We start from the raw sequence: 23,410 nt of genomic DNA on the forward strand, positions 1-23,410 counted from the left end.
TTGTCATGATGGCTACAAACACGAGCAGTGTCTTTATGAATCATCTTTATTTTTAAAATTTGGCTAACACTCCACTCAAGTGTCTTTGACATGTTTAAAGCAATTTGTTTCACAAATAGGAAAGTTAGAAAAGGTTGGAATGCTGGAAATGAAGTAATGGAGACAGTATGTCATTTTCTATCACTTAGAAATAGATCGCACAAATAGCAAAGCTGTTTGATGGAAAATGCCACTGCAGCTGTCTCCACTACTTCATTTCCGTCACTTTAGTCACAGAAACATAAGGTTTTCTTCCTCTTTGTGTAAAAGTAATTGCTTTAATACAAAAGGTTCCTGTCCACCCTAAGCACTAACCAAGCAATAACAGCGAACTGATTCCATAAGCGGAGCACATAGTTCACAGGCCTGCCCGACCTGCCGTTGCAAGCCCCATACAATTCCAGAGCCTTGAAACTAAGTGGTGCCCAAACTCCAAACACGGCCAGAAACTTGATTCAGGGAAAGATTTCTTTCTCACTAGAAGCTTGTACGCATCCTCAGAGCAATAAGCTACTGGACTACCAAGAATGTCATCCTCCTTGCCTGGAGGGTGTATACTTCCTAGCCCTATTGGAATACTTTCAGTTCCTCAAGAGCCATCTCAAGATCTACTTGTCCTTTTGTGAGAATTTGCCCTTCAATTCTAGCTGATCATCTTGCCCTTAGCTGCCCAGAGTCACTTCTGCCAGCCATGTCACACATTTCTGGAAGGCAACTGTGTCTGTATAGCCCTTGATTATATACTCTATGACTATGTTCATTGTTTGTGGAATTCTTGTCCATCCAACTACAGTAAGTGCTTTAAAGACAGAGATAGTCAATGGTTTGAAACCCTGTTTCTTACTAAAAATACAAAAAACAAAACAAAACAAAAAAAACTAGCTGGGCATGGTGGTGGGCTCCTGTCATCCCAGCTACTCTGAAGGCTGAGGCACGAGAATCACTTGAACCTGGGAAGCAGAAGTTGCAGTGAGCCGAGATTGCACCACTGCACTCCAGCCTAGGTAACAGGGCAAGAGTCCATCTCAAAGAAACAAAAAACAAACAAGCAAAAACAGAGATGGGGTCTTTCATTCTTCCTAAATCCCTGGACACAGCAGAGGTTTCTGCATCAGAAATTCATTGAACCAGACATGGGACAAGATGTTAAAATGGTTTGTAAACAGAAATGGAAAGGAAATAGACAGGGAAGTTAAAGAAGTGCCAAACCTCCCACAGTGCAGAGCAGGAGCAGCCCAATGGCTAAGTTAGTTTTAGCCAGAGATAGGCAGCACATTTAGAACATCCAGCCCCAGCTTCGTGAAGGCTAAAGAATTACGCATGAATAGACACAAAAACTGTCAGACCAACTTCCCAAGGGTAATTCCCGTTACTCCTCTACTGTAGCATAGGTATTTACTCATTTGTTAGAGGAGTATGGGAGTTATACCCACACCAGGAATGTCACGTAACCATCAGCTGACGATCAGGCAATTGTTAGACTGTCTCTCTAAAACAGTAATTGGTCCCAGCTAGTGCCAGGGATGGGCAGTCTTGCAATAAACAGGAATACCTAAAACTGGTTATCAGCAGCTTCACAATAAGACCTCAAGAGTTGGGCGAGTGAGCTCAAGCATGTGCACTGAGAGACAACATGGTGGAATTTAATCAGTATATGAGCTTCCTCTAGGAACACTGAACTGGTAAGGAAAAAATGCCTCAAGTGACCACGAGTACAACACTAGTAAACACACTGTGCATGCTCCCCTTCTAAGCACTAGCAGACCGCTGCACACATAGATAGCCCATCTAAGGGAAGAATCATATGAGAAGGGACGCAAGACCCCAGCAGTATACCAACAGATAAAACCCTAAGTCACCCGGGTGCGGTGGCTCACGCCTGTAATTCCAGCATTTTGGGAGGCTTGAGGTGAGGAGTTTGAGACCAGCCTGGTCAACATGGTGAAACCTTGTCTCTACTAAAAATACAAAAATGAGTCGAGTGTTGTGGCAAGTGCCTGTAATCCCAGCTACTCAGTAGGCTGAGGCAGGAGAATCACTTGACCCTAGGACGTGGAGGTTGCAGTGAGCCAAGATTGCACCTCTCCACTCTAGCCTGGGTGATAGAGCAAGATGCTGTCTCAACAAACAAACAAAAACCCTAAGTCAAAGTCAAACTGTGCACTTGTCTTTCAAGTTACCCACTTGGCCCTTTGTCAAGTGTGCTTTCCTTCCTTTCATCCCTGTTCTAAAGCTTTTAAATAAACTTTCACTCTTGCTCCAAAACTGGCCCATCTCTCCTGCTTTATGAGGAGATAAGAATTGAGGTTGCCATAGACCTGTATGGACGGATTCACTGCTACTAACATACTTTGGTGCGGTGGGACTCCAATACATTTGCTGCCACTGACACCTAGACATGCATCCATCCACAGGACAGTTGGGTATGTGTGCATGAGAGACAGAGAGAGTAAGACAGAAACAGACAGACCGAGAGGGAAAGTAATAGAAATCATAAGAAACGAGAGAAAGGATTAGAAAAGAGGCTGAGATATTGAGAAGAAAGAGAAGGTGAAGAGGGTAGCAGGAGAGAAGTAGAGCTATTTATAGCCTGCCTCATGGTTGTGTGACACCTGTTTGACTCTGGCTGCTATTATAGTAGCACTTTATGAAGGTTATCCTTCCTTAAGGAATACCGTAAGAATTTAGCTTTCCTATATAGTTGCAATATTGAAAATAAGGCTGGTAATTGGGTCATCTTATTAGGAAGCAACTATCATAAAACAGTTCAAAGAGCTTTCAGTTACTCCCTCATCCATCCTTAAAACATTCTGCTCAAGTAACTGGAGGGCAGAGATGAAGAATATTTAGTTCACTTGGATCTTTTCTTCAGTGGGTTTAATTTCACGTGCATGCTCTCTTTTTAGGTTGGAGACTCAAGAGCAAGGTATTACAGTGGACACATCTGTTTTCATTAAATACTTTTCCCCCACCTTTTTCACCCCTTGTTTCACATGCTGTGAGAATGTCTTAGAATTTATGTGGAAAAGCCAGGGAATGACCACAGTCCATCCTCCCTGAGTTCAGACCAGAGCTTTCTGGTGGAGTACAGTTTCAATTATGTGGGGGCGAATGAGCCACATCTATGAATTCTTGTAAGTGAAAGTGGTCATTGTAATATATAAGCGTGAAGACAGAGAGAAAAGGCATAGGAGCAGGGGTGAAGGCAAATTAGGGGAATAGGAAAGAGAGGGGAGAAAGCAGAGGACGCAGTCGGTGAGGAAGTGTTTGCAAGAGTTCTGAGTGTTCTCATTTCAAAACCTCCATGAGTGCTCTGTGTAGCACCCTTGATGTGACAAAGACATTGGTGACTCTATTACCATAAGAACCCAAACTTCGCTCAGAAACTCCAGCTCTACAGACATGGTGTGAGTGACAGGGCAGGGCTGAGGAAGCACATGGTAAAGTCTCTGGCACCAGAATACGGATGGCAATCCCACCTACTTTGAGATTAAACTGTTTCTGTTACTTCAGCTGGAACTTGTGGGCAAATGATTCCAGGCAGAATTTGGCCTGCGGGTTGTCAGGGCCCCTATTTGACTAATGAAGCCGACAGAATGGATGCCACAAGGACACTGGGTATTTTTGTGGACAGGCTCAGTGATGGTTGTCTTTGCCACCAGGAGACAAAAGACATGAGAGCAGTGCCTTCCTATTTGCTTTTGGAAACATTTTCTTTGTGTGTGTGTAGATTTTTTTTTTTAAACTGACAATCATTTATGGGGAATTTATTGGGATACAAAGTGAAGTTTTGATTTATGTACACATCGTAGAAAGATTCAATTAGCTAATTAACATGTTTGTTGCCTTACATAGTTATCTTTCTTTTCTCTGTACATTGAAAAAAGGAAGGTAACTATGGCGAAGACATTAAAAATCTATTATTTTAGCCATTTTGAAATACACAATACATTATTTTAAACCATGGTCGCCAATCTGTGTGATAGATCACTAAAACTTATTCTTCCAGTTTAACTGAGACTTTATACCCGCTGATCAACATCTCCTCTTTCCTCACTCCTTGACCCCAAGCCCCAGCCTCTGGTAATCACCTTTCTACTCCATTTTATGAGACTGACTTTTCCAGATTCCGTATATGAGTGAGATCATACAGTATTCGTCTTTCTATGCCTCGCTTATTTCAGTTAGCATAATTCTTTGCAGTTCTATCCTTGTTGTGAATGGCAGAATTTTCCTTCTACTAAGGTCTGTAGAGTACTCCATTGCATCTATACACCACATTTTCTTTATCCGTTTGGTAGGTTGCTTTCATATCTTGGCAATTGTGAGTAATGCTGAAATGAACATAGGACTACATACATCTTTTCAGCATACTGATTTCAATTTTCTTTAGATATATACCCAGAAGTGGGGTTGCTGGATCATATGGTAACTCTATTGCTAGTTTTGTGAGGAACCTTCACACTACTTTCCAAAATAGCTGCATTAATTTACATTCCCACCAGTAGCATACAGGGTTCTCTATTCCTTGAATACTTGCCAAGGCGTGTTATCATTCTCTTTGGTAATAGCCACTCTAACTGGTATGAGGTGGCACCTCATTGTGGTTTTAATTTTCATTTCTCTGATGATTAGAGGTGTTAAGCATTTTTCCCTAAGCCTATTCGTGTCTTCTTTTGAGAAATACCTATTCAGATCCTTTTCTGACAACCTGAGGTAAATCGATCACTGTGAACGTTGGTTTCCGTGTTTTTAGTGAGGTTTATTTCTACCTTCCCTGCCTCCCAGTTTACTGTGAGAATAAAAAAAGTGCTCTCCTATACATTATCTCCTTTAACCCGTAAATGGCTGTTTAAAATAAATATTGTAGTCCCTATTTTCAGGTGAGGAAACAGTAATGCAGTGGGGGTGGGTGGGGTGAAGCAACTCTGTCATTGCTATTCATGGAGCTTGGGTTCTGATTGGGCACTGCCTGAGTCCAAGCGTCAAAAATACCCTCCTTCCCCACCAAAAAGGGCTTCATTTTGCCCTTCTATCACATGAGCTGTCATCCCTGAGATGACCTACAAATGGCAGAGGGCCAGCCACTGGGGCACATTGTTAGTCCTCAGACCAGAGTGTGTGACTTCACTACAGGTGAGTCTCATTTTACTATGCAAATACACACACACACACACACACACACACACACACATTTTACTTCTTCTAGTTATAAAGGTAAACATATGTTCCTCTGGAGGAAAAGAAGAGGGAAAATCATATAAACTCATGCAGCATCCATTTATCCTATCATTTATTAGTGAGAATGTTTTCCCCTTGAGTCTCTTACTAATGCCCTGAAAAAATCTCAGTCCTCCAATTTATCTTCCACACTTTTTCTATAGTAATCTAAAAAGTAAGGAAAAACCAGATCTTAATACTCTACCTAAAATGCTTCTATAGAGGCTTCTGGCTGTTTATAGAATTACATCAAAACTTCTTATCAAGTCATACAAAGTCATCAGTATGCTTCCAAAATGTCATGCTCCACTGAACTTTTCTATTTTCTTTTTCTAGAATGTATACATTTTCCATTCCTCTGGGTCAATCCCTATTCATTTTTTGAGACCCACCTCAAACAGCTCTTTCTGGGGGATTCTTTCAACTATTCTTGCCATCAGTCACTCCCTCCAAGGTGCCTTCTAAGCATTTTGTTCAAGAGGCTGGCGTTGAATGCAGCCTTTTCTACTCAGACTCTCCCCTCTGACAACAAATCCTCTGGAAGCAAGAGATGAATGTATCTTACTATTCTAATCCTGATACAGTGCTTTGTGAATACAAAGTATTCGATAAGAGTTCAATAAACACATTCAAGAAAAAAAAAGGCTTTATGGTTAAAAGAAGCCAAATAAATATCTAAAAAAAATATAAAAACATACAAAAGAATTTCTTAACAATTATTTTTGAAAAGGTACTGAATATGAATGCCAAATCAATAGCTATTTCTATGTTTGCATAAAATCTTAAACATCAAAAAGAAAAAAGAAGTGGATATAAAGTTATCACATAGACTACAGATCTGCTCAACTTCTGTTGTCCACCTGCCTCAGCGTTCTATGGAATGGAGGTAATATGTGTCTCTAGTTCAGCATTTCCTAGAATGAGTTCTGCACTTTATTAGATGGTATTATAAAAATAAAAATGTTGTAGGGTAGTGTTTATAGTAGAACAATTTTGGGAATCATTGGGCTAAACAAGATTCACTTTTTGACTGTGTGTCTACTCACAGCCTTTTATATATTAATGTGTGTTGGGCCTCTATGAGAAGAGACACAAAACACAGCATGATCCAAATGCATTTGATGACGGAACCTTTTTTCCCCCCAAGGAGCATCTCACATGACAGGTGTTCATAGAGAACACACTCTGGGAAACACTGTCCTACTTTCTTAGATGCCATTATTAGTCACTTCACAGAGACGCTTAAAAATAAACACGTTGATCATCAATGCAGAAGCCCATAGGAGCAAAAATCTGAAACGACATTCCATATAAATGTTCTTTTCAAATAGGCTGTCTATTTTCACCAAAATGCAGCAAAAAATAGTTGAAAAAGTATAGGCTAAGAAATGGTTCTCTACACTTTACAAGCTGCATAATTTGGGGCAAGACATTTCTCAGTAGAGAAACTCTGTCATGTAGGTGAAAATCACACATCAGCATGATGGTTTTACCTGGACTTTCTGAAACAAAAATCCATGGGAAGACATCGTCTTAAAGGATATGGGTGATGTTTTCAGATATTAGGGTATTCCTCTGCCCCCCTAAGACCCTACAGCACTTGCTCACACCTACATCTTTGAATAACTTGACGCTGTCCGGCACAAGGCTTTAGTTCATACTTCTCCACCGATGGCATTCACACTCTCCCTCACCTGTTTGTGGACACCGTTGGAAGACGAGGGCTTTTTCTTCCTACTCAGCCCCTCACCTGTGCCCTGTCCTCTATGCTCCCACCTGGTCCAGGATTCTCCTCCAGTACCTCCTGAATCTTCAGAATTCTTCCTCTACTGGTTCTTTCCTCTCTGCCTGCTACACATTCCCGTCCCTCCAATCCTGAAACAAATACCCAAATCAAAACACCCCTCCTCTCATCCACATTCCTCTCTAGCTACCACCCAAATTTTCTTTTCCTCTCCTTCAAATTTCTTTAAATATTCATCAAAATTGACTACGACCATTTCCTCCTATCTCCTTGACTTTCAGACCATTAAAATTTGGAATCTCCCCAGTTCAACCGGTGTCCCCCTAACTGTTGACTCCAGTGGGAAGTTCTTACCTCACTGCATCTCCTAGTTATATTTGATAACATTGGTCATTCTTTCCTCTTTAAACACACAACTGTCCTGGATTTAGTGACACTGCATTCCCCTTGTTTTCCTTCTGTTTATCTGGTCATTTGGTCTATGTTTCCTCCAGGGGCTGTAGTTTCTGGACTGACCCTTTAGGAGTTATTTTCCCCAGGGCTTAACCCTGAGTCCGCTGCTGACTCGATTTACCTTTTTCTGAGTGAGTTTGCCCACGTGTATATGATATCCAAATTTTAATCTGTCCACCCCAACCCTCCTCCCCTAAGCTTCAGATTCATCATCTATCGGACAGGTTTACCTGAAAGTCCCTCAAGTAATTCACACTCACCAGTCCAAACAGAATCACATTCATATTTCCACCATCTCCTTGGTGGAGGTAGTAAGTATTGTGATTAGAAGAGGCGGCCTGGGTTTCAATTGAGGTCCCAGCACTTTCCAGGTGTGACCTGGGGTAAATTAATTAATCCTTTGAACCCTTATCTCATGTGAAAAACGGAGATGGCCATAGTCCAATGTCCAGAGGGTTGCTTGAACAATTAAATGGGAGGCACACAGCACCTCTGCACAGCAGCAGTGCCAGTGAGTTATCAATGAAGCCGCTCCTACCATTATCATTTTCCACACCTGATTTTTTTTCTCTGGAATCCCTGCTGCGTATCTCATTTGGAAGTGCTAGCATCTGTCATGATAGTCACATAAGCCAGCTACCTGGAAGTTGACCTTGACTCTCTTCCCTTTCACCCCTCACAGACTACCAAACACAAGTCCTGCAGATTTTGTCTCCTAAATATTTCTCAAATCCCATTGCTCCTGTCCATGTCTCCAACTGCAGCCACAACCCAGGCTCTCATCTTCTCTTCTCTAATCATCTCCTCTCCAGTCTTGAATTCCCCTGATTCCCTGAAGTGGGCCAGAGCAAACTATCTTAAATGAGAATCGTCCATGTCACCCCCACCCTAAAAACACATCCGCATCCAACACCCCAGCTGTCTTTCGATAAATGCTACTCAAGAAATAAGTGAAACAGAAATGTCAAGGTGTTACTGGTGACATTTCCATGTTTTATGGGGTTCATGATGCAGAACATGTGCAATGGATCCAGTCCTGGAGATGCCTGAGCACGTGATGAGCAACCTGCCTCAATGCTGCCGGCATTAGGACAGCACTTTAATACTCACAGGATGGCCCAGCTGGGAGGGACGCCCAGCACACATCACTGCGGGTCCACCAACACCCACTTTCATCCCTCTCCTCTCCCTCTCCTCTGAAGAGACTGGAAAAAGGGAATGCTTTCACAGCTTCCCTTACAGCTAAGGGTAGCAAATGAGACATAAATTGTTGCTGGAAGCACCCAGGGAAGGCTTTTGCTTTGCCGATAAGAGGGGTAGGTCTTGCTAATGCCATCCTTCTCCGCATCTTTCTGCGACCAGACATGTGAAGCTTGAATCTGCAAGGGCCATCATAGAATTGAGGGAAAGGTCAAGAGAATCTCCAAAGCGCTCGACACCCCCAGGTTCCTGTGGTTGAACTCCAGGGAGAAGGAAATTTGCTCAGGGACCTATTGTCACTTCGGAAGGTTCCTCATGTAGTGAAACCTCTGCTGTTTGGAGGGGGTGAGCTGATAAGAAATACAGCTTGGGATTTCTCCCCTAACTGGGTATCAAAGAAGCAGGGGCCCATGTCAAAGTAACAGCAAATTAACACCACACGCTGTTCCCAAGCTTTCACAGCCTCAGCCACAGTTAGTAAAACCTGTGATGAGTGCTCTGCTCCCAGCCTTTCATGATTTGCATGGCTGTAGGCTCAGAAGTGAGAGGGAAAGAAGGCCCTGAAGACTCCCAGGACATTTTTCAGCCACACCCACCTCCTCAGATCCATTAACACCTCCCACCTAACTCACAGAGATAGCTGTTCCTCTGTCAGCAACTAATGAATGCAGTTATTAAAGCAAAAACACCCCCTGCAGCACAGCGCATCAAGCCCTGGCCAGGTAAGGCACTAGCTCTTGAGTTCACCTTCTCTGCTCAGAGACCAGTACATCATCCAAGACACCGTATTTATTTAAATATTTTTAAAGAGAGAAGGAAGAAGGAAAGAAGGAAAATAGGAAGGAAGGAAGGGAAGAAAGGAGGGAGGGAAGGAAGAAGGGCAGGAAGAAGGGAGGGAGGGAGGGAAGGAGGGAAGGAAATTGGTTAGAAGGCAGAATGACATGAATAAATCCTATGACCCAGGTTCTGAGACCAGCAACGTAGGGAAACTCCGGTGTACTAACGCATCTCAGCTCATCCCCTCTACAGGCACAGGGAATGAGAAAGCAACTGCAACAAATAACTGAATAGGAATTGGAAGCAGTTAAATGTAAAGCTATCTTTCTGTATTTTAATATAATAATAGCTTGCTTTATGAAACAGCGATGTTTTTTATCTATGTACCAAGCCTCCACATGTACCCCTGAACCTAAAATAAAAGTTAAAAACAAAGTATATAGTGAGTGTGATGGTTGATACCGGACTCAACTTGATTGGATTGAAGGATAAAAGTATTAATCCTGGGTGGTGCCAAAGAAGATTAACATTTGAGTCACTGGGCTGGGGAAGGCAGATCCACCTTTAATCTCATGGGCACAAGCTAATCAGCTTCCAGAGAATATAAAGCTGGCAGAACAATCTGAAAAGGAGAGACAGGTCTAACCTCCCAGCCTGCATGCTGGATGCTTCCTACCCTTGAACCTCAGACTCCAAGTTCTTCCATTTGGGGACTTGGACTGGTGGTTCTCCTTGCCCCTCAGCTTGCAGGCAGCCTATTGTAGGACCTTGTGATCATGTAAGTTAATACTTTTAAACTCCCCTTTACACACACACACACACACCTTATTGGCTCTGTCCCTCAACAGAACCCTGATTAATATAGTGAGTAAGGAAGGGTAAGTCAATCGTTGTTGGTAAGTCTCTGGTTGTAAACACTCTTAAAGATGTACTGGTAGAGAGTCCTTTATGTGCCTTTTATTCTTAACAAAGTGTTTATTCTCTTTTCTGTTCTTTTTTAAATTTATATTAAAGTTTGGTTCACTTTTAATAGTACATGACATCTCAAATGTTTAGACATTTAGCTGACTGTAAAACACTAGCTAAAATGAATCTTCTCTTGAAACAGTATTGCCAGATTTTTTAAAATGAATAGAAATTATGTTCTTTTTCTGTTTTTTAAACCATCATTTTTATATTCTGAGTTTCTGGAAATTGAGGTGCACCTGCATATAGAAACCTTTGCACTTCATTTCATTTCTAGTTCACATTCTATACTTGTCTCTTCTCATTACAGCAACTACCCTTAAAATCTAATTTCCTTGGCTTTATTCAGTCGTATTGAAACAGGCACTGCATTTTAAGAGAATTATTTCCCCAGCAACGTTCTTTTTTTTTTTTTTTCCAGTCTTAGAACTATGGCAGCGAGGAAGTTGAGGCTGTCATTCAACTTCCTGAATTACATCAGATGGGGAAAGGACTCTGACCAAGATAAATCCTCTACCATGGGTCTTTCAAGGCCGCTTTGAAGTGTGCTTTTCTACACTGAATAGTAGAGTGTGGAATTTTAGCCACTATAGGCCAAATACATGTGGCGTATAATGGGCCACACATATTGGAATACAGCTTAACTCTAATGTACACATCATGGGCTCTGACAGGTTTAGAATACATGTTGGCTTAAAAAATATGCAGATTTTATCTCAAAGGCAAATTAGCTATGCTTTTCCTCCTCTTTTATTGAGGGAACAAAAGTAATACTATTTCTTATGTAAAAAAGAAAAGAAGACTTCAAATGTTGACTGTAGCAGATGCTGTGGTATGCTGCCTGGACCTTTCCCATTGTTGGGAATGTTGGTGGCTGACAGTTCTCATTCATTTAGTTGCTTTCAGGGGTCACCCACAGGGAACCAAGTACACCAGGGAAAAAACCCCAGTCAAGGTATGAAAGATATAAAAGGCCCATGCCCTTGGCTCAAGTCAAGACAACTCTGAAGATCCATCGATAGATAGAACTCACCTTGAGATCCACGGGGGCCATGTCTGCACTTTGGTTCAACTCCTCCCTCTGCCCAACACTGATTCCTCCACTCTCTTGCAGATGTTGATCCTGAGAGATCTCCCCAGCAAACTTTCTACACTCAAGTCTTCTTCTCAGAGTTTGTTTCCTCGTAACCCAATCTAAGGCATCCATCTTACCATTTTTTCTAAGACTTCTCTTATCACAATTATTTTCTGAATGGCCTATGGAAGTGTCTCAGACTGCAGACAAGTCCAGTTCAGAGCTGAAGCTTCCCTCTACTCTTCACCCCACCCTAAATATTTGACTATAAAGATGGAGATAAAAGTTCCCTCATACTTGCAGCAGAACTGTGGTTCAGAGCTTCAAATGTGTATTTGTTGTCATGCATGGGATACATATGTTGCTAGGCAGGCAATTTTGTCATTGTGTGGACATCATAGAAACAAAGATGGTACAGCCTACTACACACCTAGGCTCTTTGGCAGAGCAGAGCCTATTACTGTTAGGTTACAAACTCGTAGTGTGTTTTACTGTACTGAATATAGCACTGCAGGCAATTGTAACACAATGGTAAGTATTTACATATAAACATAGAAACATTTCTATATAAACATAGAAAAAGTAGAGTAAAAATGCAGTATAAAAAGTAAAAAATGGTACACCTGCATAGGACACTTACCATGAATGAAGCCTGTAGGACTGGAAATTGTTCTGGGTGAGTGGTAAGTGAATGTGAAGGCCTAGGGCATTACTGTATGCTACTGTAGACTTTATAAACACTATAAACTTAGGCTACACAACATGTTTAAAGAATAAGTGATCATGCTATTACATTGTAACAGCTATGACATCACTAGGTGATAGGAAATTTTTAGCTCCATTTTAATCTCATAGGATTACTTTATTTTTTATTTATTTTTTATTTTTTTATTGCATTTTAGGTTTTGGGGTACATGTGATGAACATGCAAGATTGTTGCAGAGGTACACACATGGTAGTGTGGTTTGCTGCCTTCTGTCCCCTCACCTGTATCTGTCATTTCTCCCCATGCTATCTCATCCCACCTCCCCACCCCCTGCCCCTCCCCCATTTCCCCCCAACGGACCCCAGTGTGTAGTGCTCCCCTCCCTGTGTCCATGTGTTCTCATTGTTCAACACCCGCCTATGAGTGAAAATACACGGTGTTTGATTTTCTGCTCTTGTGTCAGTTTGCTGAGAATGATGGTTTCCAGGTTCATCCATGTCCCTACAAAGGACGTGAACTCATCTTTTTTGATGGCTGCGTAATATTCCATGGTGTATATGTACCACATTTTCCCTATCCAGTCTATCATCGTTGGGCATTTGGGTTGGTTCCAGGTCTTTGCTATTGTAAACAGTGCTGCAATGAACATTCGTGTGCACGTGTCCTTGTAGTAGAATGATTTATAATCCTTTGGATATATACCCAGTAATGGGATTGCTGGGTCAAATGGGATTTCTATTTTTAGGTCATTGAGGAATCGCCACACTGTCTTCCACAATGGTTGAATTAATTTACATTCCCACCAACAGTGCAAAAGTGTTCCTATTTCTCCACATCCTCTCCAGCATCTGTTGTTTCCCGATTTTTTAATGATCGCCATTCTAACTGGTGTGAGATGGTATCTCAATGTGGTTTTGATTTGCATTTCTCTGATGACCAGTGATGATGAGCATTTTTTCATATGTTTGTTGGCCTCCTGTATGTCTTCTTTTGTAAAGTATCTGTTCATATCCTTCGCCCATTTTTGAATGGGCTTGTTTGTTTTTTTCTTGTAGATCTGCTTTAGTTCTTTGTAATTCTGGATATCAGCCCCTTGTCAGATGGGTAGACTGCAAAAATTTTTTCCCATTCTGTTGGTTGTCGATTCACTCTACTGACTGTTTCTTTTGCCGTGCAGAAGCTGTGGAGTTTGATTAGGTCCCATTCGTCTATTTTGGCTTTTGTTGCCATTGCTTTTGGCGTTTTGGTCATGAAGTCCTTACCTACACCTATGTCCTGAATGGTTTTGCCTAGATTTTCTTCTACGGTTTTTATGGTGTTAGGTCTGATGTTTAAGTCTTTAATCCATCTGGAGTTAATTTTGGTGTAAGGTGTCAGGAAGGGGTCCTGTTTCTGCTTTCTGCACATGGCTAGCCAGTTTTCCCACACCATTTATTAAACAGGGAGTCCTTTCCCCATTGCTTGTTTTTGTCAGGTTTGTCGAAGATCAGATGGTTGTGGGTATGTTGTATTTCCTCTGAGGCCTCTGTTCTGTTCCATTGGTCTATATCTCTGTTTTGGTACCAATACCATGCTGTTTTGATTACTGTAGCCTTGTAGTATAGTTTGAAGTCCGGTAGTGTGATGTCTCCTGCTTTGTTCTTTTTGCTTAGAATTGACTTGGCTATGCGGGCTCTCTTTTGGTTCCATATGAAGTTTAAGGTGTTTTTTTCCAGTTCTGTGAAGAAGGTCATTGGCAGCTTGATGGGAATAGCGTTGAATCTGTAAATTACTTTGGGCAGTATGGCCATTTTCACAATGTTGATTCTTCCTAACCATGAACATGGAATGCTTCTCCATCTGTTTGTATCCTCTCTTATTTCGTTGAGCAATGGCTTGTAGTTCTCCTTGAAGAGGTCCTTTATGTTCCTTGTTAGTTGTATTCCTAGGTACTTTATTCTCTTTGTAGCAATTGTGAATGGCAGTTCGTTCTTGATTTGGCTCTCTTGAAGTCTATTACTGGTGTATAGGAATGCTTGTGATTTTTGCACGTTGATTTTGTATCCTGAGACTTTGCTGAAGTTGTTTATCAGTTTCAGGAGATTTTGGGCTGAGATGATGGGGTCTTCCAGATATACAATCATGTCATCTGCAAATAGAGACAATTTGATTTCTTCCTTTCCAATTTGGATACCCTTTATTTCTTTTTCTTGCCTGATTGCTCTGGCTAGAACTTCCAGTACTATATTGAATAGGAGTGGTGAGAGAGGGCATCCTTGTCTAGTGCCAGATTTCAAAGGGAATGCTTCCAGTTTTTGCCCATTCAGTATGATATTGGCTGTTGGTTTGTCGTAAATAGCTTTTATTGTTTTGAGATACGTTCCATCAATACCTAGTTTATTGAGGGTTTTTAGCATAAAGTGTTGTTGAATTTTGTCAAAAGCCTTCTCTGCATCAATTGAGATAATCATGTGGTTTTTGTCTTTGGTTCTATTTATGTGGTGAATTACGTTTATGGACTTGCGTATGTTGAACCAGCCTTGCATCCCCGGGATGAATCCTATTTGATCATGGTGGAAGAGCTTTTTGATATGCTGTTGCAATCAGTTTGCCAGTATTTTATTGAAGATTTTTGCATCTATGTTCATCATGGATATTGGCCTGAAATTTTCTTTTCTTGATGAGTCTCTGTCGGGTTTTGGTATCAGGATGATGTTTGTCTCGTAAAATGATTTGGGAAGGATTCCCTCTTTTTGGATTGTCTGGAATAGTTTCAGAAGGAATGGTATCAGCTCCTCTTTGTATGTCTGGTAGAATTCAGCTGTGAACCCATCTGGACCTGGGCTTTTTTTGGGTGGTAGGCTCTTTATTGCTGCCTTGACTTCAGAACATGTTATTGGCCTATTCAGGGTTTCGGCTTCTTCCAGGTTTAGGCTTGGGAGGATGCAGGTGTCCAGGAATTTATCCATTTCTTCCAGGTTTACTAGTTTATGTGCCTAGAGTTGTTTGTAATAATCTCTGATGATGGTTTGGATTTCTGTGGAATCTGTGGTGATATCCCCTTTATCGTTTTTTATTGCATCAATTTCGTTATTCTCTCTTCTTTTTTATTAATCTGGCTAGTGGTCTGTCTATTTTGTTGATCTTTTCAAAAAACCAGCTCCTGGATTTATTGATTTTTTGAAGAGTTTTTTGTGTCTCTATTTCCTTCAGTTCTGCTCTGATCTTAGTTATTTCCTGTCTTCTGCTAGGTTTTGAGTTTTTTTGATCTTGCTTCTCTAGCTCTTTCAATTTTGATGATAGGGTGTCAATTTTAGATCTCTCCTTTCTTCTCATGTGGGCACTCATTGCTATATATTTTCCTCTAAAGACTGCTTAAAATGTGTCCCAGAGATTCTGGTATGTTGTGTCTTCATTCTCATTGGTTTCGAAGAACATCTTTATTTCTGCCTTCATTTCATTGTTTATCCAGTCAACATTCAAGAGCAAGTTGTTCAGTTTCCATGAAGCTGTGGGGTTCTGAGTTAGTTTCTGCATTCTGAGTTCTAACTCGATTGCACTGTGGTCTGAGAGACTGTTTGTTATGATTTCTGTTCTTTTGCATTTGCTGAGGAGTGATTTATTGCCAATTATGTGGTGAATTTTAGAGTAGGTGTGATGTGGTGCTGAGAAGAATGTATATTCTGTGGATTTGGGGTGGAGAGTTCTGTAAATGTCTATTAGGTTTGCTTGTTCCAGGTCTGTATTCAAGTCCTGGATATCCTTGTTGATTTTCTGTCTGGTTGATCTGTCTAATATTGACAATGGGGTGTTAAAGTTTCCCACTATTATTGTGTGGGAGTCTAAGTCTCTTTGTAAGTCATTAAGAACTTGCCTTATGTATCTGGGTGCTCCTGTATTGGGTGCATATATATTTAGGATCGTTAGCTCTTCTTGTTGCAGTGATCCTTTTACCATTATGTAATGTCCTTCTTTGTCTCTTTTGATCTTTGTTGCTTTAAAGTCTATTTTATCAGAGATGAGAATTGCAACTCCTGCTTTTTTTTTTGCTCTCCATTTGCTTGGTAGGTCTTCCTCCATCCCTTTATTTTGAGCCTTTGTGTATCCTTGCATGTAAGATGGGTTTCCTGGATACAGCACACTGATGGGTTTTGGCTTTTTATCCAATTTGCCAGTCTGTGTCTTTTGATTGGGGCATTTAGTCCATTGACATTTAGGGATAGTATTGTTATGTGTGTATTTGATACTGTCATTTTGATGCTACCTGGTTGTTTTGTTGGTTAGTTGATGCAGCTTCTTGATTGTGTTGATGCTCTTTTACCATTTGGTGTGTTTTTGGAGTGGCTGGTACTGGTTGTTCCTTTATATGTGTAGAGGCTCTTTCAGGAGTTCTTGTAGAGCAGGTTTGGTGGTGATGAAATCTCTGGGTGCTTGCTTGTTCACAAAGGATTTTATTTTTCCTTCACTTATGAAGCTTAGTTTGGCTGGATAGGAGATTCTGGGTTGAAAGTTCTTTTTTTAAGGATGTTGAATACTGGCCCCCAATCTCTTCTGGCTTATAGGGTTTCTGCTGAGAGATCTGCTGTGAGTCTAATGGGCTTCCCTTTGTGGGTAACCCGACCTTTCTCTCTGGCTGCCCTTAGCATTTTCTCTTTCATTTCAACCCTGGTGAATCTGATGATTATGTGCCTTGGGGTTGCTCTTCTTGAGGAATATCTTTGTGGTGTTCTCTGTATTTCCTGGATTTGAATATTGGTCTGCCTTGCTAGGTTGGGGAAGTTTTCCTGGATAATATCCTGAAGAGTATTTTCCAGCTTGGATTCATTCTCTTCATCACATTCAGGTACACCTATCAGACGTAGATTAGGTCTTTTCACATAGTCCCATATTTCTTGAAGATTTTGTTCATTCCTTTTTGTGCTTTTTTCTCTGTTCTTGCCTTCTCTTTTTATTTCATTTAGTTGATCTTTGACCTCTGATATCCTTTCTTCTGCTTGGTCAATTCGGCTGTTGAAGCTTGTGCATGCTTCACGAAGTTCTCGTGTTGCGTTTTTCAGCTCCATCAATTCACTTATATTCCTCTCTATGCTGTCCATTCTCATCAGCATTTCATCCAATCTTTTTTCAAGGTTCCTATTTTCTTTGCGTTGGGTTAGAACATGTTCTTTTAGCTCACTGTAGTTTCTTACTACCCACCTTCTGAAGTCTGATTCTGTCATTTCATCACCCTCCTTCTCCATCTGGTCTGGTTCCCTTGCTGGTGAGGAGTTGTGATCCCTTTTAGGAGGAGAGGTGTTCTGGTTTCGGGAGTTTTCATCCTTTTTGCGCTGGTTTCTTCCCATTTTTGTGGGTTTATCCACCTGTTGTCTGTCTCTGTCCCAGGGAGTTGGAGCTTTATGAGTTTCCATTGCACTACTGCCTTTTTTGATTTTTCTTTCAGGTCTGACCCGCCCAGCTAGCAGCACGCCTAGCCTCTGCCTGTCCGCAGGGGCTTTGCTGAGCTGCTGTGGGCTCCGCCCAGCTGCCCTGAGCTCTTCCTTGCAGTCCTGTTTATATGGGCGTAGTTAGAACTGTCTCGGGAACAGTGGCCCCGCCTCTGTTATGGTGGACTCTCTCTGTTGTGGCGGGTTGCCTCGGCAATGGCGGGTTGCCTCGGCGACGGCAGCCTGCCTCCTTAGTGGTGGAGAGTCTCAGTAATGGGGGAAGCCCCTCCCCCACCAAGCTGGACCGTCCCGGTTCAGCTGTGCTTGGTTTGAAGGGCTCAACCCAGAGGGTTTCCAATTACTGTTTTTGTTTTCGTTGTTGTTGGGGGTGGAGGGGTGGGACCAACCGAGCCTGATCACCTGGCTCCCTGACTTAGAGTCTTTTCTTTTAAGTTGAAGGACCCCGCATTCCAGTCGCTTGTTGAAAAGGCGCCGCGATCTCCCGTGCTGCGACTCACGGAGTCGGCTCGAACTGCGGCGCCGGCTCCTGGTGGATTTTTTGCCTAGGAATCTCCTGCCTTGGCTTGCTATTTCAGATGAATGGGCAACTCTGCCGTCTCAGGGCTCTGATCGCCAGCTAAGAGGGCTCCCAGACCAGTGGCTTTTGTACGGAGAACCGCAGCAACAGGGAGTGGTCACAGCAGCCACGCGGGCGGAATCAGCCCCGCGGGGGCCAAAACGGCCGCACCGGCTGGGACTGCGAAGCTGGCGACCCCTCTGCCTGGGTATCTCCTGGTCTGTGGGCAATAAGAGTTCATCTGGAAATGCGGCGTCCACTCACCCTCTGCACTTTCACTGGGAGCTGAAGTCCTGAGCTGTTCTTAGGTGGCCATCTCTCATAGGATTACTTATGCATGATCTGTCATTGACTGAAATGTTGTTATGTAGCACATGACTGTACATGGGTTTTGTTTTCTTCTACAGTGTCAGAGTTAAGTCTGTTACGTTTCCTCACAAAATTGCCTTGTGGTATATTTATTTTTTACATTAATATGCATTCCATCTGAAAATTACTACTGTATATGGGAGAAGATGAGGGTCAAGTTTTAAATTTTCTTCCAGTTGGAGAGCCAGTTGTTCCAGCATCATTAATTTAAAAACAAACAAGCAAACAAACAAAATCTCATATGCTTTTCTTACTTCATGAAACCAACCATCATATTATCTCATACACTGAAATCCATTTTCTCTATTGTGTCGTACTAAATACTCTTCATAGTATTTTCTGATAGCTGCTTCCTATAGAAAATATTCTTATTTCTTTGTATGATTTATATGATTATCACAAGGTAATTATTATTTCAAATGAACTTTAAGATTATTTTATACAAGTCCAAAAAACCAAAACCAAAGCCAAAAACAACTCAAAACTCCATTGGCATTCTAATTGGAAATGCATTAAATGTACATATTAATTTTGGGAGGCTTCTAAAAATTGACAATAATAATTGTATATGTTTATGGGGTTTTGCAATGTGCCTTTTTGATCAATATGTGATGTTTTGATAAAAACATACATTGCAGATTGATTAATGCAAGCTAACTAAGATATGCATCCCTTCACATACCATTTATTTGTGGTGAGAATATTTAAAATCTACTTTCTTAGTAATTTAGAAGTATATATTACTATTAACTGTAGACACCATGCTGTAGAATAGGTCACTAAAACTCATTCCTTCTATCTAACTGAAATTTTGCGTTCTTGGACCAACATCTTGGGAGATTAAAAATATATACAGAAAGACTTCCCACCCAAGAATATGCTTGACTCCTCACTGGTTTCTCACACTTTTTATTAGGATTTAATAGCTGCTTTATATAGGTTGTGTGTTCTGGTTTTTAAAGTTTAGTCCTACAGTTTATAGTTTCGGTCATGTGAAAATTTTTTATCTCTAGGTGCTTGGTGCCAGAGAAGATAAAAGCTGCTTATTTTTTATATGTTTATCTTCTATCTAGCTATCTTACAAAGTTTTATTAATACAGTGGTTTTTTTTCCCTTGAATCTGTTGGGTTTTCTAAATACACAATCATAGTATTAGCAAATACATAGTTTTATCTGTTAGTTTCCAGTATTTATAGCAAGTATACCTCTTACATTGTTCATTGGCTAAAACCTTTAAAGCAATTATTTTTAAAAAGGAGATGATGATAACAGGCACTTCTTTCTAATTTCTGATTATGCTGAAATTTGTTAACGTTTTTCACTTAGGATATCAAAAGTTGTTGTTTTGATATAAACAATCTTTATTATCGTTAAATTGTTTTCTTCTAAATTTTTTCCCTTCAACTCATTTTCTAAAACTGGATGCTGAATTCTATCATGTACTTTTTGTGACTACTAATTTGACTTCCTATTTTTTTTTCTTTAATGTGTGCATAGGATTGTATGGGCATATTTCCTATGTTGTGCCACTGTTGCTTCTGTGTGCATGTATTTCCTTGATAATCTCATAAATTCCTATAGAAATGTTTGCCAAAATGTGTCAAATGTTAATAGCAATAACTTAATAAAAGAGTTCCATGCCGGGCGCGGTGGCTCAAGCCTGTAATCCCAGCACTTTGGGAGGCCGAGGTGGGTGGATCACGAGGTCGAGAGATCGAGGCCATCCTGGTCAACATGGTGAAACCCCGTCTCTACTAAAAATACAAAATATTAGCTGGACATGGTGGCGCGTGCCTGTAATCCCAGCTGCTCAGGAGGCTGAGGCAGGAGAATTGCCTGAACCCAGGAGGCGGAGGTTGCGGTGAGCCAAGATCGCGCCATTGCACTCCAGCCTGGGTAACAAGAGTGAAACTCCGTCTCAAAAAAAAAAAAAAAAAAAAAAAAAGAGTTCCATGATCAAATTAATTTAAGAAGCACCAGACCAAAGTTAAATGGCCCTTCCCCAATACTTTAAAGCTAATGACATTGTTAATCTTCAAGAGAAGATTAAAGGCTGGGCATGGTATCTCATGCTTGTAACCCTAGCACTTTGGGAGGCCAAGTCAGGTGCATCACTTGAGGTCAGGAGTGCCAGACCAGCCTGGACAAGATGGCGAAACTCCGCCTCTACCACAAATACATAAAATTACTGGGTGTGGTGGTGTGCACCTGTGGTCCCACCTACTCCAGAGGCCCAGAATCGGTTGAACCTGGGAGGTGGAGGTTGCAGTGAGCTGAGATCACACCACTTTTTCAGCCTAGGTGACAGAGCAAGACTCTATCTCAAAAAAAAAAAAAAAAAAAATTAAAGTACCTAGTGTTTAGTGAAGATTATTGGACCATCCATTTCTCATGGGCCATCTCATGGGCCATCCCATGGGACTGGATCAGAGCAGAACTAACTTTGGGAATGCATACATGGTTTGTATATGCGTGTACATGTATACAAAGATACCTTTGTACTGTAAAAGATACGTAAATCTTTTACAATACAAAGATGTGCAAACATTTTCAGCACATGAGACCAATTAAATCATGGAGATAAAAGTCACAACTATAGGACACCAAAACCATTGTTTGAGGAAGAATAATTTAGTCAAGCAACACTTTGTACCAATTGTACTTACTTTTATTTATATGAGAGTTTCCCTTGGGTGGGCCCAAGTTATTAATGTTTGGCATTACACAGACCAGTCTTAGAGCACAGGATGATTCAGGGGCTGGATGTCAGTCCAGCTTCCTCCACTGTTGATGTATGACACTAAAAAGTCACACAACTGTGCCTGTACCCATGACGTCAAGACTGGGGCTTGCACATGGCACTCACCAATGACGTATTCCACCCTGAAGAGATCCCGTCTGGGGTCGTATGGACGATTGAAGTCGATCTGCATGTAGAAAGGCTGCCCTCTGCGGACGATCAGCTTGTTGTTGTCATACTTGTCAGTGTGGTGATCCACCTTGTTGCTGTCCCATCTCTCCTTGAACAGGTGGACGTTCCTGACATTAAGAAAGTCTGTGAACAAGAAAAACAATTGAAGAAAATCATAAACTAACTTTAGTTTAAACACAAACTCAACATCAAGACTATTTTTCCTGAAGAAGGCAGGTAGCAAGGTCGGCTGAATGAAACTCTGCACGAGGTGGGGGTGGGGGAACACAGTCTCAAGAGTCAACCTCTTGTGACATTCTTGTTTTTGAAGAGAGCTTTTAAAAGCTTTTTCCACCTTTGATCTTGTTTCAGTCCACACGGCACTCACTGTGGGATAGACGGACGCCTGTCTGCGAGATCCAGATACAGAGAAGCTAGGGCCAGAGTTGAAGTCTCCGGGTTCTCAGTGTCATGCTGGTTTTCGTTATGTTAGGAGCTTCCCATCATGTCCCTGCCTCACTCTGTGACTAACCAGACAGAAGCAGGGAATAGCCACTTCAATTTCTTATCTTTCAAAAGTGGGGAATAAAATCTGACAAAGCCTCAGGGGGACGTTCGAAGGACAAAGTTAGCCATTAATCCAAAATTCTCCCCTTACCTCAAGAAGGGTCAAACGCCCCCGCCCTCTGTAATTCTAAAAGTAGATCTCATCTCTCAAAGGCAGGAAAGAGAGTGAGCAGGTCTGAAGAAACGACACTGACATTTCTGTGAGATAAGTGCGATTGTTTTCAGTTACACAGAAACTATCCTCAGCTTTCCTTAGCTTCTGATGAGCCAATTCAAAAGTCAGAACCTGGACTGTCTGATGCCAACATTTACAGGTTTTCCTTTTGATTTCAATGTACAGGTTTTTCAAGAGTGTAAATGTCAATTACATGTTTATTAGTTGTCTAACTTTGTATATGTTACTTAAATTGATTTCTTCATCATAGAATGGGGGCGAAACATTCATTTCATAGCCTAACATGTTCAGCCTCTTACAGGAAGGTGACAGGAGATGGCATGAGATGACATATATGCAGGCATTTAGCAAAGGGTCTGACACATGAAAGTCAGCTCTCCTCCTGCCCTTTTCCCCTCCCCCTCTATGAATGATCACTGAACGGGAGGGTCATCCTAACTCCCTGTCCTCACTGTACTTCAGAAGATCTAGTCTAGAAACTGGTTTCTGCATGTGTACTTGGTGTTTTAAAGGGCTATTGGGGAAAACGTTGGGTGGGAGGGTAGGAGGGTGGGCAGGGGTGCCCTGGCCTCTTGCCTTCCCCCTCCCTGCCCCTGCCTGATGCATGATTTGCTACAGGCACCGTGTGTGCAGAAAGCACAGCTGCTGAGCTTGTACCCATGCTGGGGCATCTTCCTGACATGCTTGAATGGCTTCCTTTACCTTCACACAGAAATCCTGTGCAGGATGCCTGGTGCCTTTGGACCCCATTGTGTTCCATAATCAAAACCAAGGAGTTGGACTCTTTAACATCCTCCTTGGTCCTAAAGTCCAGGAGTCCCTGAAACATTGCTGAACAATTCATAGTTCAGGCAATCCTGAGTTTGAATCTCAGGTCTCAAAACTACTTCATTAAGGTACTTTACCTTTCAGAATCTGATTTTTCTTATCCAAAATGAGGATACTATACCCTGATAACGTCTATGAAGGCTCAATGAGATAAATGCAGTGGGTCTGGCACTGTGGCTGGCTCACAGTGGGTCATAGGCTTACTGTGGCTCACTGCCCCTAGGCTGTGACAGACACTTCACGTGGCATGGTGCTCTGCAGTTTACTCTGACTACAGCATTACAGCAAGCAGAAAGTGCAGGATGCAGTTTTATTTTTACTTCATCACAGAACCCTGTTGCAGTACATGTCCCCCTGAAGGGCACTTTCTTTCCATTATGCTGTGAGCTAAAGATGAGTAA

General features: G+C 41.6%; 1 protein-coding gene across 2 annotated transcripts in view; it reads right to left on the bottom strand.

Annotated features, from left to right (window-relative positions):
- Positions 1-23,410, bottom strand: part of F13A1 (coagulation factor XIII A chain) — a 173,931-nt gene that overhangs the window by 137,449 nt on the left and 13,072 nt on the right. For both annotated transcript variants that reach the window (XM_010338078.3, XM_010338077.3), the window contains exon 3: positions 21,395-21,583. In XM_010338078.3, the coding sequence (XP_010336380.1) occupies positions 21,395-21,583 (189 nt within the window). The remainder of the gene's footprint in view (positions 1-21,394; positions 21,584-23,410) is intronic.

This window comes from Saimiri boliviensis, chromosome 4, assembly GCF_048565385.1.
Source record: "Saimiri boliviensis isolate mSaiBol1 chromosome 4, mSaiBol1.pri, whole genome shotgun sequence".
Taxonomy (NCBI): domain Eukaryota; kingdom Metazoa; phylum Chordata; class Mammalia; order Primates; family Cebidae; genus Saimiri; species Saimiri boliviensis.